Source organism: Temnothorax longispinosus, chromosome 10, assembly GCF_030848805.1.
Source record: "Temnothorax longispinosus isolate EJ_2023e chromosome 10, Tlon_JGU_v1, whole genome shotgun sequence".
NCBI classification, from domain to species: domain Eukaryota; kingdom Metazoa; phylum Arthropoda; class Insecta; order Hymenoptera; family Formicidae; genus Temnothorax; species Temnothorax longispinosus.
Window position 1 is genome coordinate 262,072 of NC_092367.1, and position 15,156 is coordinate 277,227.

The 15,156-nt window shown below is 38.3% G+C and overlaps 3 protein-coding genes across 7 annotated transcripts; 2 read left to right on the forward strand and 1 right to left on the reverse strand.

Moving 5' to 3' along the window:
• Nucleotides 1–485: 485 nt before the first annotated feature.
• Nucleotides 486–4,293, reverse strand: LOC139820041 (uncharacterized). 4 transcript variants are annotated; one of them, XM_071789962.1, is made up of 4 exons: nucleotides 3,703–4,293; nucleotides 2,835–3,042; nucleotides 2,184–2,468; nucleotides 497–2,096 (listed from the first exon to the last, which is right to left on the reverse strand). In XM_071789962.1, exons 3-4 carry the CDS (start codon nucleotides 2,394–2,396, stop codon nucleotides 822–824), a joined length of 1,488 nt encoding a protein of 495 aa, XP_071646063.1. In that variant the 5' UTR covers nucleotides 2,397–2,468; nucleotides 2,835–3,042; nucleotides 3,703–4,293; the 3' UTR covers nucleotides 497–821. The 4 variants fall into 4 exon arrangements, with proteins under 4 accessions (XP_071646064.1, XP_071646063.1, XP_071646061.1 ...); XM_071789963.1 differs by lacking the exons at nucleotides 2,835–3,042; nucleotides 3,703–4,293 and having other exon boundaries at nucleotides 486–1,121; nucleotides 1,194–2,096; nucleotides 2,184–2,828; XM_071789960.1 differs by lacking the exons at nucleotides 2,835–3,042; nucleotides 3,703–4,293 and adding an exon at nucleotides 2,542–2,828.
• A 356-nt stretch (nucleotides 4,294–4,649) lies between these two features.
• Nucleotides 4,650–9,266, forward strand: Tbc1d15-17 (TBC1 domain family member 15/17). 2 transcript variants are annotated; one of them, XM_071789958.1, is made up of 9 exons: nucleotides 4,650–4,809; nucleotides 5,559–5,651; nucleotides 5,739–6,237; nucleotides 6,711–6,881; nucleotides 7,144–7,238; nucleotides 7,328–7,526; nucleotides 7,605–7,822; nucleotides 7,906–8,220; nucleotides 8,295–9,266. In XM_071789958.1, exons 1-9 carry the CDS (start codon nucleotides 4,705–4,707, stop codon nucleotides 8,595–8,597), a joined length of 1,998 nt encoding a protein of 665 aa, XP_071646059.1. In that variant the 5' UTR covers nucleotides 4,650–4,704; the 3' UTR covers nucleotides 8,598–9,266. The 2 variants fall into 2 exon arrangements, with proteins under 2 accessions (XP_071646059.1, XP_071646060.1); XM_071789959.1 differs by lacking the exon at nucleotides 4,650–4,809 and adding an exon at nucleotides 5,022–5,364.
• Nucleotides 9,267–9,876: 610 nt separating this feature from the next.
• Nucleotides 9,877–10,918, forward strand: LOC139820042 (uncharacterized). Its single transcript, XM_071789964.1, has 2 exons — nucleotides 9,877–10,237; nucleotides 10,320–10,918. The coding sequence occupies exons 1-2, from the start codon at nucleotides 10,011–10,013 to the stop codon at nucleotides 10,822–10,824; spliced, it is 732 nt and encodes a 243-aa protein (XP_071646065.1). The 5' UTR covers nucleotides 9,877–10,010; the 3' UTR covers nucleotides 10,825–10,918.
• The last annotated feature ends 4,238 nt before the right edge of the window (nucleotides 10,919–15,156 follow it).

A 15,156-nucleotide genomic window follows, 5' to 3' on the forward strand; every position in this document is an offset into this window, starting at 1 on the left:
GCAAATATTGTCGTCAGGTGACAGCTGTGTATGTGCCCCAATAAGTAATATTTTTAATTTTTTGGTGCTTTTGATATAAAATCGCGTTTTTCACCCTAGATTTTTGTGCGGACTTTAATTCTAGACCAAAAACTTGCAATTCTGTAAAGCCAATTAAAAGATCCATCGATTAACGGTAATGTCGGTAAATCATACGGCTGCAGGATCCCCTTAAAAGGAATTTGTTGTGTCGATTATGACTAAAAAGATATTGATGATTAACATAGAGTCTGTTGCGTCAAAGTTGCGATTATTGGGACCCATGAAATATTTTATTTTATGCTATTCAAATACGAATTTGATGTCAAAATTGATCAATTTAAAATGACAGAGCCAATATGGCGAAATTAAAAATGGTCGAATATTTACTTTTGATATTCACCATATTGGCTTCGTAAAACCCACTAGTTTGAATAACATAATAAAAAAATATTTCATAGATAGGGGAGACCGGGGCTAAACCGTCAGTTTTTTTTGGTGCCGATTTTTAACAACGAAATAAATAATTTTAGTTAAATGTGGTATACCACTGTAAAGAGTGAACCTTTAGCTACAAAATTTATATAGGAAATTTTTATCTACGTCGCTTTGTTTAACCGGTATAGAGCAAAAACGACAACAGTGGAAAAATTGAAATCTCAAAAATGTCGGGGTTTAACCCCCGGGGCTAATCTGTCACACTGCATTTTCAATACATATACGTACATCTAATCCTGAAAAATGATAGGATACATTTCAATAATTGTTTTTTAAGAGAAAAATATACAAATTTATTTAAAATTTTACTGCTCAGTCGCCAATTCTCTCATTTGAAGCGAGTCAGTAAGGACGACGCTCGTTCTTCGTTCTTCATGAGTCGGCTGTCTCGGAGCGGCTTCAGGAATACTTTCAAGTTTCGTTGCGCTCAAGTGTCCCCACAATGTATCACCATAATGAGACATAGATAAAGCCATGGGATCGACTTTGTCTTCGTTCTGATCGGCTGCGTCCGAGTCGGTTGCGTTGAGGTAGACTTTTTCGGGATCAACGAAAGTAAAAGGGTACTTTCTATCCATAACGCTGTTCGTCAAAAATTCGTATTCCTGGAAAATGTCCGGGTTGAATGGAGAAATTCCAGTGCATTCAAACCCGGACACAATATTTTGATACGTTACGGCAAGTGGTAGTGCCTTAGCCACGATTCCGGGGATGTCGTACATCGTCATTGTCCTACCAGGATTCGACGTCATCCAGTTATCGCACTGTGCGTTTACACATTTCTTTAACGGGTCGTAGACGGTGCGTTTCAGCGGTTGCAGCTTATGCGAACAATGCGGCGGTGATGATAGGACAATGATTCCATTCGATTTACAATAGTCGAGACCAGCGATGGACAAATGTGATTCCTGATTGTCGAGTATCAGTAAAACTGGATCGTCGACGGAGGCATGCACATGGGACTGGAAGAACTGTAAGAATTTGACAAAATGCTCTGCGTTCATCCAGCCACTTGGATTCGCTTCACCTGTGCAGCCTGGTGGTCCGCCGTTAAGGAAATATTCCTTGAAATGTTTACGAGGAAAAATAAAAAAAGGAGGTAGAAATTGCCCAATCGCTGACACCGCCATCGTCAAAGTTACGAGGTTTCCTCGTTCCGCAGAAGTCACTCGCTCGATTTGTTTCACTCGGCCGATGATTCTGTTCGGTGTCTGAACGGTTGTTATTCCTGTCTCATCCATATTCCATATGCAGTGAATTGGGAAACGATATTTATCCCACACAGATTTTAGCAGCGCAAAGAACCTTTCTACATTTGTTCGATTGAAACTGGTGGCACATGCTAAACTTGTCGCTTCTGGTTTGCGTATGGATAATATTGGATGTCGTTTGAGAAAGCTGCTTAGCCAATCTTCACCGGCCATGCGAGCGGCTTCCCACGATGCTGGTACCTTCAGATTCAATTTTTTGGCTAAATCAAAGGCTAAACCACGGGTTTCTTTCGCAGATAGCCCAAAGTACATATCGTTGCAATGTACTAAGTATTCCACCAAAGTCTTTTCAGTTTCAGAGTCCATAACCTACATTTGAAATTAAGACGTTGCATAAATATAAACTTTGCTGAGCAGAGTGCATGCTTTTAAAAATTAATAATCGTAAGTACTCACCGAGAAGTGTCCTTTATGTAGTACGACCACGTTATCCAAGTTTTCTATCTCATCGTTGTTCTTCTTCAACCAGTTGTTCAACGTGGTTCTCCGGACATCGAATTGTTTTGCGGCTGCGTAAACGCTCATTTTATCTTTTCTCACCGCAAGAACTGCCTTCTTGAGTTGCTCCTTGTCGACGGGAGTCGTTTTGCGACGATACGTGCGTACCATTTCCCTCCTATACAAACTGACGCACGTGCAAGGGAAGACAGAATCACGCTCGAGGGAAACCTAACCTGAAATCTGAAATCGCCGTGAGCTGAAGTCGTGCGCCCGGCGCTCCACAGTGACGAGACTGCCATCCCCGGGTGCTTACTGATCGATTAGCCCCAAACACAAGTTTCAGGTTTGATCGCCCACGAAATATTAGACATCAACGATAATGAAAAAACTACACTGGATTCATGTTCAGCATGCATTACTCTTTATAATCACGTACCTCGAGATTTGGAAAGCAAATATTATTGCAGATATTACAAAATTTCCACGCGCAGAAAATTTCACTTTCACCTTCCGTTGGTCACATGGGTACCATAAGCAGCGTTTACAATGTTAATAGCGAGTTCGCACAATATACAGGTTCCGAGATATTTAATTAGACATATTTACCCCGTAGACGTTTTAGCCCCGGTCTCCCCTACTTATTAATGGCCGTGTTCAGCAGACACAACTGTTGAGTTCGTCTTATCAACAATCTGCGTTGATTGGTTGGTTCTAAAAGTAAGAGCCAATCACGTTCGACTGCTACTGAGCGGCTTGGTCTGCTGAACGCGCCCAATGGCTATGACGCAACTTGTTCTTCTTAAAATATCCACTTCTAAACAGCAAAATGTAAATTTAAAAGAATGATTAAATGTCTGTAAACAAAATGTAGGTAAACAATTTTTGTAATCCCATATGTGATGAATGTTTATGTAATTCAATTTTTGTAATTTAAGTTTTGTACATTGGCTGCGTTCTGCCGATACTCCGCTATCTAGCAATCGTGAGCAGTCGCTCGTTTCCTCTCCTTTGACCCAATGGATTAAAAGGAGAGGAAACGAACGACTGCTCACGATTGCTAGGCTAGCGGAGTATCGGCTGAACGCAGCCATTAAAAGAAAAAGAATTTAAGTATAAGAAATATAACAATAAAAAATATAAATAATAAACAATAATAATAAGTGAAACCTAGGACCGTTAATATACAATTAAAATTAGAGAGAAAAATGCCATTTACGATCCGCACTAGATAAATAATAAAAAAATAAAAATTTAAATATAAATAAATATAAAAACATAAATATAAAAAAAAAACCATTTTTATTTTAAAAACCATTATAAAAATGCCTATTTTAAATTCCATTTCCTATTTTAAATGGTTGTCTAAAAAGCATTTTGTATTCTGTATTTTTAAATGGGGAAAGGTTTCAACTATTTTGTATTTTCTTTCTATTTCAAATATATTTGGACACGTATTTTGCATATCTCTGCGCACCGCAAACACGCGATCGAAGTACATCCATTTGAAGTACTCGCGGGCGTTTCTACGCATCACAAGCCACGCACTTTAAACGTTCTTCTCGTCAAGAAGAACTTCTCAATCCGATTAAACGAAACCGGTTTGCAATGAGATCTCTCCAATTTACGGATCTATTTGCATTAGAAACTGCGACGATATCAGAGCTTCTATAACGTCGTATATATATATATTCGAAGTGTACTCTACTCTAAATCTCATACAGCATGGTTTCGTCATTATAAATATATTAGACTTATTAGGGCTCATGCACAATGAGAGAAATAAGGAACAAGGAATTAAACATAGAGAGAATTCCGTGTCTTGAAAAAAGAGAAAAACTACTATGGCTGTGTTCCTTTATTCACTGCCAGTACTGAAAATCTATATAGTTACGTGACGCAAACTATATATTTTTAGCACTGCCAGTAAAAAAGGAACACGGGTAAGTTTAATTCCTTATTCTTTATTCCTGGCATTGTGCATGAGCCCTTAGAGCACTTATTACTCCAATTTGAGTGCCGACACTTATAAAAGGTAGGAGTGATTTTTTTCAAACTTTTAGAGCGGCTACCCTACCGATATATATATATATATATATATATATATATATATATATATATATATATATATGTAAACTATAAAAAGAATTATTTTTTCAATTCTCCTTGCTATACGTGGGAATGTTCGAGAATGTTCTCTATCACGTTCGCCGCTCGCCCCAAGAAGCGGAGGATCCGGAGTTTCAACTCGGTGAAAAGCATCCGGTCCCTTTCGCGGCGCGCTCATTACTTTAATTCGCGAGGCAACGCGGGATCAAAGCCGCGCAATAAACGGCGGGCCGGGCGCCCGCGAGCGAGCGAGACGGGTGCCTCGGACGCGCGCGCGCGCACGCGATAGAGAGAGAGAGAGAGAGAGAGAGAGAGAGAGAGAGAGAGGGGCGAAGGAGGGGAGGAGCGGGACGGAGGGTACAGTGCCGCGATGTGGGACAGTTGCGATGAGAGCGAGTGCAGGGAACTGAATTCAACGAGGACGACGGCTGATCGCGCGAGGCCCGAGATGTTCGAGCCCACGGAGCAGGGAAAGGTGAGCGCGGGGACGCCCCGTTTCTTCCTCCCGACGTGTCGCGGGTGGACGTGGACGGCGCGTACTTACGCCGGGCTGTGCTCGTAACGTGTTCACGTTCCGCGCGTGCGATCGCACGGGATGACACGTTCGCCGAGAGTGCACCCGCCCGCGTGTACGTATGTACACCCGTGTGCGAAACTGTCGCGCGATTCGACGGCGGGCGCGGAATTTCGACGTTCCGCGTCCTCGACCGATCGACCGTGACCGCGAACGCCCGGCGTTCGATCCGATCGACGGTCTTGCTTGGTCTCGCTCTCCGAGCGTTTTTTTTCTGTTTGGCCGGAGAGGTTAGGTTCGCGACTCGACTCTCAGTCAGCACCTCGCAAACGATCGACGCGTGGGTGGTTCTTGCTCCATGTCGAAATTAGGACTACAATTTACATTTGATATTTCGTTATTTGGTTACAAATAGTATCTATAATTCACTGTTGGCCATTATCTTTGATTACATCAGCAGCAGCACTCGCGTTAATGTTCCGAATTTCTGAACCTGCAGTTCTACATTTCATAGATGTATGTACCCAAGCAGAACAGAGATCTCATAATGAGATCAAAGTGACGTTAAAATAGCGTTTAAGTGATTTTTAAGTGATGAATAAAGTCCTGATGACGTCATCCTGATGATGTCATTATGAGTTTTATGTTCTACCTGGGTAGCTATTACTTCTTGCAAATCCTTGATTTATTATTAATTCTGTTGATACCAGGATCTCTGCATCCATACGGGCGTTGTACTTCGTGGAGCAAATGCCAGAGAAGACGAGGTTCACAGTTCAGGAACGCTCAATATCGTGGAATATGTAAGATTCTGTTATTATAGTTAATGTTAAGTAAACATGTATATACGCAAACCTGTCATAAGAAGCTTGTTTATTTTTGCATCGCAGAGTTTCGGCAAATGCATAGAATGGAAGCCTGTAGAAGATTCTGTGGTATCGGAGTGGCAAGATCAAGATCCAGAATGGTCCTTAGTGGATACGCATACGAGAAGGACTCGCACGAATTCGGAAGGTCCGGACTCCGGACGTACGAGAACCGTTAAAATATTGTTCTCCGACTTGAAGTCGTTTCGCGTGAATCACGGTGGACAGCAGCTCATATTTATGCAGAGGGATGGTACCACCTACGTTGCCTTCTTTCAGCTGGCTAACGCTGAAAGTTTTGTAAATTCGCTGAAGGGATTTATTAAATTTGTAAAATCACGCTCGGACAAAAATTTATATCTGGTGATGGACGAAGTTGAGACTGTATTGAAGAAATCCTTCGCCGAGTTGGATCTGTTTCAAGAGAACGCTTCTGATTATGTGTGGAAGTTTGTGAAAAACTTACATAATCGTCCCTATGAAACAACGCTGGAGGCATTCAGCAAACTCGCAGATATCTGGTGTAAGAGGATAGATTAGTAATCTGTAATGAATACATCTGAAGGATCAAAGTCCACTTTTTATCGAAATTGATCTGATCATGCTATCTTGTGACATTTTCAAAGAACTTTCATAGTTCTTACCTGTTTTGATCGAGAACAGTTACAATTCATTGGAAATAAGGCCGAAAGATGTACTGCGCTGGGAGAAAACGATCATAGTCCACGCGCTTGTGAGGTAGAACCATTAAAGTCCAGCATACAATGTAAACACTAGGTAAACACTACGCATTCCGATATTTGCACTGTCGGTACTATTTTCAAGATATGAGATATCTGATTTCTTGAAACTTAAAATTGTATTTTTCTCGAAATTACTCTGGATGGACATTGATCGTTCTTCTTCTGTATCCTTCATCAGTAATAAATAGATCCTAATTTTCATTACATCGGTAAACATAAATAGTTTCATATATGTATATTACTAATGTTACAGTGTATAAAGAGCCAGTAAAGCGACCAGTTGAAGAAGCAGTCGCCGATTTATTAAATCAGTCTCTTACGATCGATCATCATCCGCATGTATCTGTGTCTATAGGATCTGGAGAAGAGTACGAAGTGATTGGAGTTGGAGTTGACCTACCTCCGCGACCACCATGTCCACGTGGTAATAATACATTATTGTATACATTCAAAAATTCAGATATAACTATATTATAGGGGATGTTTGCTTATAACATTTTCAATTGTGTATATATATGGAGGAGTAAAAACCATAAGCAATTTATATATTGTATAGTTTGCATCTATGTACACGAGTCAATATCTTAAAAAATTTGACTTACACCACTATGGCTTTTACCCCTCCAAATATGTATATATTATATAATATATATGTTATGCTTAAATAAAAATTATAATTCTGTCAGGTGCGCCATTGACACAAGAACAGTGGGAGAAATGTAAAGATCGACAAGGAAGAATCACTAATCCTGAAGCTGTCAAAGAAATTATCTTTCGAGGGGTATGTGTCTAAATATTTTTTCATCAATGATATAAGTATTCTATATGGTGAAAACATAATTTTATGATATATTTATGATAATTTATTAGGGTATTTGTCCATCATTGCGTTTTGAAGTATGGAAATTTTTATTGAATTATTACCCATGGAAATCGACGCATAACGAAAGATTAGAACTTAAGAGGAAAAAGACTGACGAGTATTTCACGATGAAATTGCAATGGCGTACATTTACGACCGCGCAAGAGAGCCGGTTTTCTGATTATAGAGAACGAAAAAGTTTGATAGGTAAAGTAGTAAAATTGTTATTTTTATAGGACTAGTTATGTTTTGAATTAAAAATTGAATTTCTTAATGTTATTTCAGAAAAGGATGTTAACAGGACAGATAGAACACATCCTTATTATGCGGGGGATAATAATCCACACTTGGAGCAATTATACGACATACTCATGACCTACGTAATGTACAATTTCGATTTAGGATATGTTCAGGGTATGAGCGATCTTCTTAGCCCTATCTTGTTTTTAATGGATAATGAAGTAGATGCGTTTTGGTGTTTTGTTGGATTCATGGATAAAGTGGTAAGGCTGATGTTCTCTACATACATACGTAGTATAATACGCAGTACGTATACCTGCAAGTAACTTTTATTATTTTAAAACAGAGCACTAATTTTGAAATGGATCAGAAAGGTATGAAAGCACAATTGTGTCAATTGTACACGTTATTATGCACTACGGAACCGCAATTAGCGTACTATCTAAATAGACACGATTCTGGCAACATGTTCTTTTGCTTTCGATGGTTGTTGGTATTATTCAAGCGGGAATTTAGCGCGATCGACATATTGAAATTATGGGAGATTCTATGGACCGATCTACCCTGCAAAAACTTTCATTTGCTTATATGTGCAGCTATTTTGGACACAGAGAAGAATATTTTAATAGAGAACAATTACGGATTTACGGAAATTTTGAAGGTAACTCAAAGCATTTTCCCGATATAATCGCGCATTTGTCGAGATCTATCCTGTTGTAATGTTACTGTTTACAGCACATAAACGACTTGTCACTTCATATCGAGTTGCCTTGGACAGTCTCTAAGGCAGAAGGTATTTACTATCAGCTGATGTCCGTGGAACATCAGATTCCTGATGATGTTCGTGTAATTATCGGATTGGAGCCATTGCATAAATCGTCATCAACGAATGGAAGCGATGACGAAGCGTCCAGTAATAATGTCCGAGCTAATGGTCCTCGTAGCAATTCAAGAAGAAATAGTTCAGGCAGCGCCAATGTTAAATTAGGAGATGACGAGGTATCGTTTGAACGCGGATTGAACATGTCGTATATGTGAGGTCAGGACTGGACCTTTATAATCATTCACTAACAGAAAACTGATTGAGAGTCTACGCGAACGAAGGATAATATATCTGTTGCAATCTTTACATCTGCAAACGGGAGCTCACATATTATCTTATATTTTAAACATATTATTGACAATAATTTCCACGCAGCTTTCAACGAAATTAAATCGATGCTTTGAGGCATAAACGATAGGAAGCACGTTCCTAAATGTATATCGATTAGATTTCTTTTAATTGGATGGTAGATGCAATTCTTTTGCTTTAAACGTTGTGATTGATTGATTGTGATCGAGATTGAAATTCTAAACTGTAGAATGTGAATGTAACCGATAAGTTTCGAAAAGTAACTAATTGTAGTGTTGAATTTTGAGATATTTATAACACTTACTGCGTGTACAGAAAAAAAATGGAAGGGTTTATAATCATAACAGATTATAATCGCTGCGCGTGCAAGAGCCGTGCAGATATTTTAGCGCGAAAAAGAACCCGCGACGATTGTGATGCGCGAAAACATAACAAAGACGACATCCTCAGACCTCGATAAGTGTTATATACGCGTAACTTTCACCTAAGTTACAGTCTCTTTTCTAGATTTGTATAAAGCTTCACGATATTACTGTACATTTCTAATAAAAATCACCTATTTAATCTTTCATATACTCCTGATGTGTTGTTTTCTCCCTCTTATAGTCATTCTGTGTAGTGTCTATAAAATAATTTAAAAGACGGGGAAAATTAGTAAGAAATACACTAACAAATAAATATCAACTGACGTTGATAAATGTGTATAACACATAATATAAATATTGATATTATCAGGCGGGGTTTTTCTGCGCTTAATAATTTGGTGAATTTTATATCCTGCTTTAAATTATGCGCTGACTAGTATTTTGTTTTGAAAAGCAATTTTATATCAAAGCTGGAAATATCTTGAATTAAATTAGTAATTTTATATTACTAATAAGTATCACTTGCTATTTTTCGCAATGAATTATTTAAGTATGATGCTTATATATAGAAGCTTCAAAATTACAATTTGGAAGGACCAAAATCAATGGTCGATTTGTTATAACGACGATAGTCAATCGAGTTGATTAAAAAAAGTCTTAATTGTCATCACTTATTGTTAATTGATAAGAAAAAAATACATCGAGATCCATGATAAAATAAAAAATATCAATTTGTTAAAAAATTATTTTTTCGATATTTTATCGCTGATTTATTCATTTTATAATATAAAAATATTTATATATCATATTGCTCCAAAAGTTCCGTCGCTTCGCGGTGGATGTCATGGCGTTTGTGTTGTGTACGATTCGCGCATTGAAATGTAAACAATGACGTACTTATGGCTGTCAGGTATACTCAGCTGATTTTTCGTAACAAAGAAAATTCGACCGAGCATGGAATTTGCCGTCAAAACGAAACGGCACGGGAAGCAGAGAAGGAAGCGACGCTTGAAGAAACGGATGCGCGAGCGGATCAAGTGTGAGGTTAGGGTTAGGTCCGAAAGGCATTGGAAGGTCTTCCCCGAGTATGTCACCGACGCACGCGAGACGCTAGCGACGGGCACGATGCAGGCCGACGCTTTCTGGAAGAATTACGCGGTGGCCCAGGAATGGCAGAAACGGTGAGTTCACAAGTGAAATAGACGTCGAAGAGAAGTTCGAAGAGAATCGTCGATCGTCAAAAGGCACCTTGCCGATTTGCAGACACAGCATAACCTGGTGGAGGTCGCGTTGCGTCGCCCTCGAGCACGAGAACAAACTGCTGCGCGACCGAGTGAGACTCTTAGCTCGGTATCGCGGCTATCGTGACACTCGGCAAGACGGTTATCACGCGGAGGGTAACGGCGAGGGCAACAATGACGACGACACGCGGGACGAGAATCACGCGGAACTCGGAACGGATAATGAGGACCTGGAGTTCAATGTGACCGAGGACATGTTGAACTTCTTTGAGACGAGCGAGAGGCATAAGCGAGAGATGCGGCAACAGGACGGATTTGACAGGGCCGCGCACGAGGAGAATTCGGAGGAAACGCCCTTCGTCGGCGCCGCCGAGAAGGCCTGGGTGAGAAACAAGGAGGCAGAGCTGCTGTACGGCGACGCCGGATCCAAGATATTGGCGATGGAAACCGCTCTGCAGAGTACGGTGGAGCGATACGAAGATACAGCGAATCCACAATACTGGCCCAACATTCCTCTCAAACCTTAGGACAACTTATTTAATCTAGTGCGCTCTGACAGTTAATGTTTGCTAAGAATATTTTGAAAATAAACTTCCAAACTCTTTTTTATATAAATCGTAATACAGTATTACCGAAGCGTCAATTGCCTCCCCTTTCGCGATTGCATTCCAATTTCACACTTCCAACTCCAACATTTCTCCGTTAATGCAAAGAACAACCGTTAGAGAGTGCCACCTTAACGTTTCTGCGTCTCTTGTTTGTCGTTATGTAGCTGTAGATGGAATTACATAGCATTATATTAAGGTGGTTCGATGGCTACAACAAAAGGCAGAGAATTTCATGAAATTTTAATATGTTGTTCTGCAATGCAAAATAGAATTATGTGAATTTTTTGGAAATTTTTCACCGTCCCGTTTTGAAAAAAATCTACTCCAAAAACCTAAAAAGTACAATTTTAGGAGTAGATTTATTTCAAAACGGGACGGTGAAAAATTCTCAAAAAATTCACATAATTCTATTTTGCATTCCAGAACAACATATTAAAATTGCATGAAACCGGCTGCATTTTTAACATAGGTTCTTATGGTTTTTATGGGAAATGACATATTGCATATACCTTCAGAATGAAATAAGTGCAAGAAAAAATGCAAATGATAAAGAAAAAGAAATTTGCACATGTAACTTAATAATTTACAAATAAATGAGCGAAAGAAAGGGGAAGGTTACCGCACATTTCGTAGAAAAATTAATTATTAAAGCATAAATTGCTTGATTTTTCGTCTGCATAGACTGTCATGCTCGTGAACGACGTGAACAGCAGCACGCATTATACACGCGGCGACCAATCAGAGCAATCCCCTTCATTCCCACTACTTCAAACGCTAGTGCGCTGTTTCCAGAACCCCCGCGTCCCACTACTCCCTCCGATGAAGCCATCGAACCTCCTTAAGGCTCATCTCGATGATCTCGATAAGATAATTAACTTTTCTTATCTTTTCTATTTCGATAATATATAATATATACATATGTATATATACTTCACCAAATAATTCAGAAATTAAGAAAAATTGGCTAAAAAAATAAGCAAATTTTAAAGCTATAACTTTGTTTAAAAAAATGGGAATCTAAATCTAAAAAATACATATATATATATATATATACATATATATATATATATATATATATATATATATATATATATATCTGTCAAAGCTTTAAATCTACTTTCGAAAGGTCGCAGCTGTTTTTCACTTTCTTCAATTATGATAATTTTAACATATAGAAAACTACGAGCTCGACGAAATAAGAAATTTTCTTGTCACTTTGTAGGCGTGTCATGTACACGAAAAGGACCTGAACAAATTTTTTTAACTTTTCATGTTGAAACCTGAAATTTTTCCCTATAAGTTCTTTTTCTAGATTTTAATTTCATTTTTTCCGTATCAAATTATCGAGAAATGGAGAAAAAATGGGCACTTTGACTTTGATTGTTCATAACTTCGTTAAAAATCATCGTCCAACAATTCCAGAAATGGTATGACTGATTTTTTAAAAACTTGTGGACATGTTACAAGATGAAGATAACGTAAAAAATTCGCAATTTTTCTTTTTTTCATTTAAACCTCGGAAAAAATTATGTAAGGTAATTAAAAAAATTTTATCTAAAATTTGTGTGCCTCTTAGTACTCCAAACTTGAAAAAAGTTACAGACTTGCTGTGATAATATTTTTATTGAAGGGGTGACCTATGACCTAGTTTAATGGTAAAAAGCGCCAGATTCGTAACCACAAAAAACCAGGTTTGAGTCCACTTAATCACAGGAATTTTAATGTTCTAAACTGCACCTCTCCGCACGAGAAATTAACGGGGTCTCCCGTGAGAGAAATTCCGTCTTTCGCAAGAGACGTTAAACCGTTCAACATGTTCAAATAAACACGCATAATGAAGCGTAAACCCGACCGTACAACTTGTACGTGGTGTGCGTTTTGGGAGAAGTTAAAGAAGACATTTTGCATTTTTTTAATTTTATGCTGAGGAAGTTAAACGCAGTTACGCGGATGCTGAAAAGATTTTTCTGCAACAAATTTTAAAAATTTTTTTATCAAAGCAAATCAAGTATTCCCATGATACATTGTATGCATCGATCCATTTAAACGTGCGGATCATTATAAAAAAATTATCACAGCAAGTCTATGATTTTTTTCAAGTTTGGAGTACTATAAGTAATTGTAAGAGGCACAAAAAGTTTAGACAATAAAATTTTTTCAGTTATTTTGCATAATTTTTTCCGAGGTTTAAATAAAAAAGAGAGAAATCGCGAATTTTTACAATTATACCATATTATAGAGCAAAAATTCAGTTCAATCTATTAGATAAACGATCAAAGTCTAAATGCCTATTTTTTTCTCCATTTCTCGATAACTTGATAAGAAAAAATTGAAATTTAAATCTAAAAAAAAAGGAAAACTAGGCTTTGACATGAAAAGGTCAAGAAACTTTGTTAGGTCCTTTTTGTACACGTAACACGCCCACAAAGTGACAAGCTTATTTCGTCGAGCTCGTAATTTTCTGTGTTATGTTAAAATTACCATAATTGAAGAAAGTGAAAAACAGCTGTGACCTTTCGAAAGTAGAGATTTCAAGCTTCAAAATTCTTTTGTTAGATTTGGATTCCCATTTTTTTAAACAAAGTTACAGCTGTTTAAAATTTGCTCATTTTTTAGACAATTTTTCTTTATCTCTTAAATATGTATTTGTGTATATGTAGTTGCTAGACTTACAAATCCTAAAAAATTAATGTAGATTTAATTAATATCAAAGACAGCAATATGGGCTTAACTTCAGCGTTATTTGCTAATTTATTTCTCTTATTTAAAAAAGAAAGATCGCCTCTCGTACGTTATTCCTTAATAAAAAGCAAAATCTTTTGGATATACAAGCATTACATTTCGTTTAGGAAGATAATCGCCGAAAATTCGAATCATTTCCTATACAGCACAGAAAGGTTGCAGACGTAGGTTCTTCATCGTAATCATCACTAATCCCATTACTTGCGTAAGGCCGGAGCCAAATCAGACCGAGTGAACAAATGCGAACAAACGCGAATAAGCAATCTCGCTTCAATAAGTACGAACGGTTCGGCCTTGTTCGCGCTCGTTCATTTTTGGATTTAACTTCACGTTAAGTATTCGAATGACAAATTCGATTCGAATCGTCCTCTCTCTTTCTCGGAATAGAAAGGTCGCGTCACAGTCGCAAGATCGAACTTGTAGCTGGTAAGACCCGTCTGAATCGTAGACACACGTACATACGTGCACATTAAACTCGCGAAGCCTGCGGTGCGAGACGCAACCAATCGCGCCGGAGGCAGTATCAAGTTGTTTCTCTCGCACTGCAACGACGCGGCCATATAAATGACACCCATCATATGAAATACACCGAGGGAGGAAGCAATTAATAGCTAATCTAAACGACGGAGCAATTGCATTCACATATTATTATTACTCGGATCAGAAATAATCGATCGCCACTGTCGCGGTGTGAAAAATATTGCCTCGCGACACGGTTGCCGCGTGTATGGTGTATGCCGGGTTACGCGCGCGTGCGTGGGACGAGCGTAGAAAAAATGAAGAGGAGAGAAAGCGCTTGGTGAAGATGAAAAAGTTGCACGCGGATCCAACGTGAAGACAGATACTTTTTTGCTGTCTGTTAGTTTCATCGCGAATATACAATAGGTATGCACAAAACTCAGCGTTTTACCTAATATTTTTTGGAATCATTAGTTAAAAGACGTCGACAGTCTTTTAACTAAAACAGTAAATAAAAAGAAACGCGTACTTAATTGCTTGATAGTCTGCCTAAAATGATTTATTCGTCATGAGGATGTCGTTAAGGTAGCTGTCTCGTCAGGGCATGTATTAGATAAAGTTTTCGATTTCGGTTTTTATATCAAATTATATGATCAGCTTTGCAGTCGATTTTTTCTGTGGCTCCTTACCGACTATTTACTCTAGAAAATCGATCTCGAAAATCACAAATTTTGCATTACTTCATACAGAAAAGAAGGCTCTATCACGGTTTCAATCACATATTTTCGTATTTTTCGATTAGATGAAGTGAGAAAAAAACATTGATTTTGTACATTAGATTTCGAAGAATCCGATGCAACCATAAAATATATAGGTTACCGAAGATTTCGCTGCTAATTTTTTAGTTTATTTTAGTGAAAATGCGGTAATCGAGCAGACATTTTTTAGTCGAGGTGAGGTTGGGAAGACTTGGCAACGCCGCTGGCTAATCACTGTAGTTGCAGGTTATGGGGCTCGTCTTTCTTAGCCGAATTGGATAGTGATTGACAC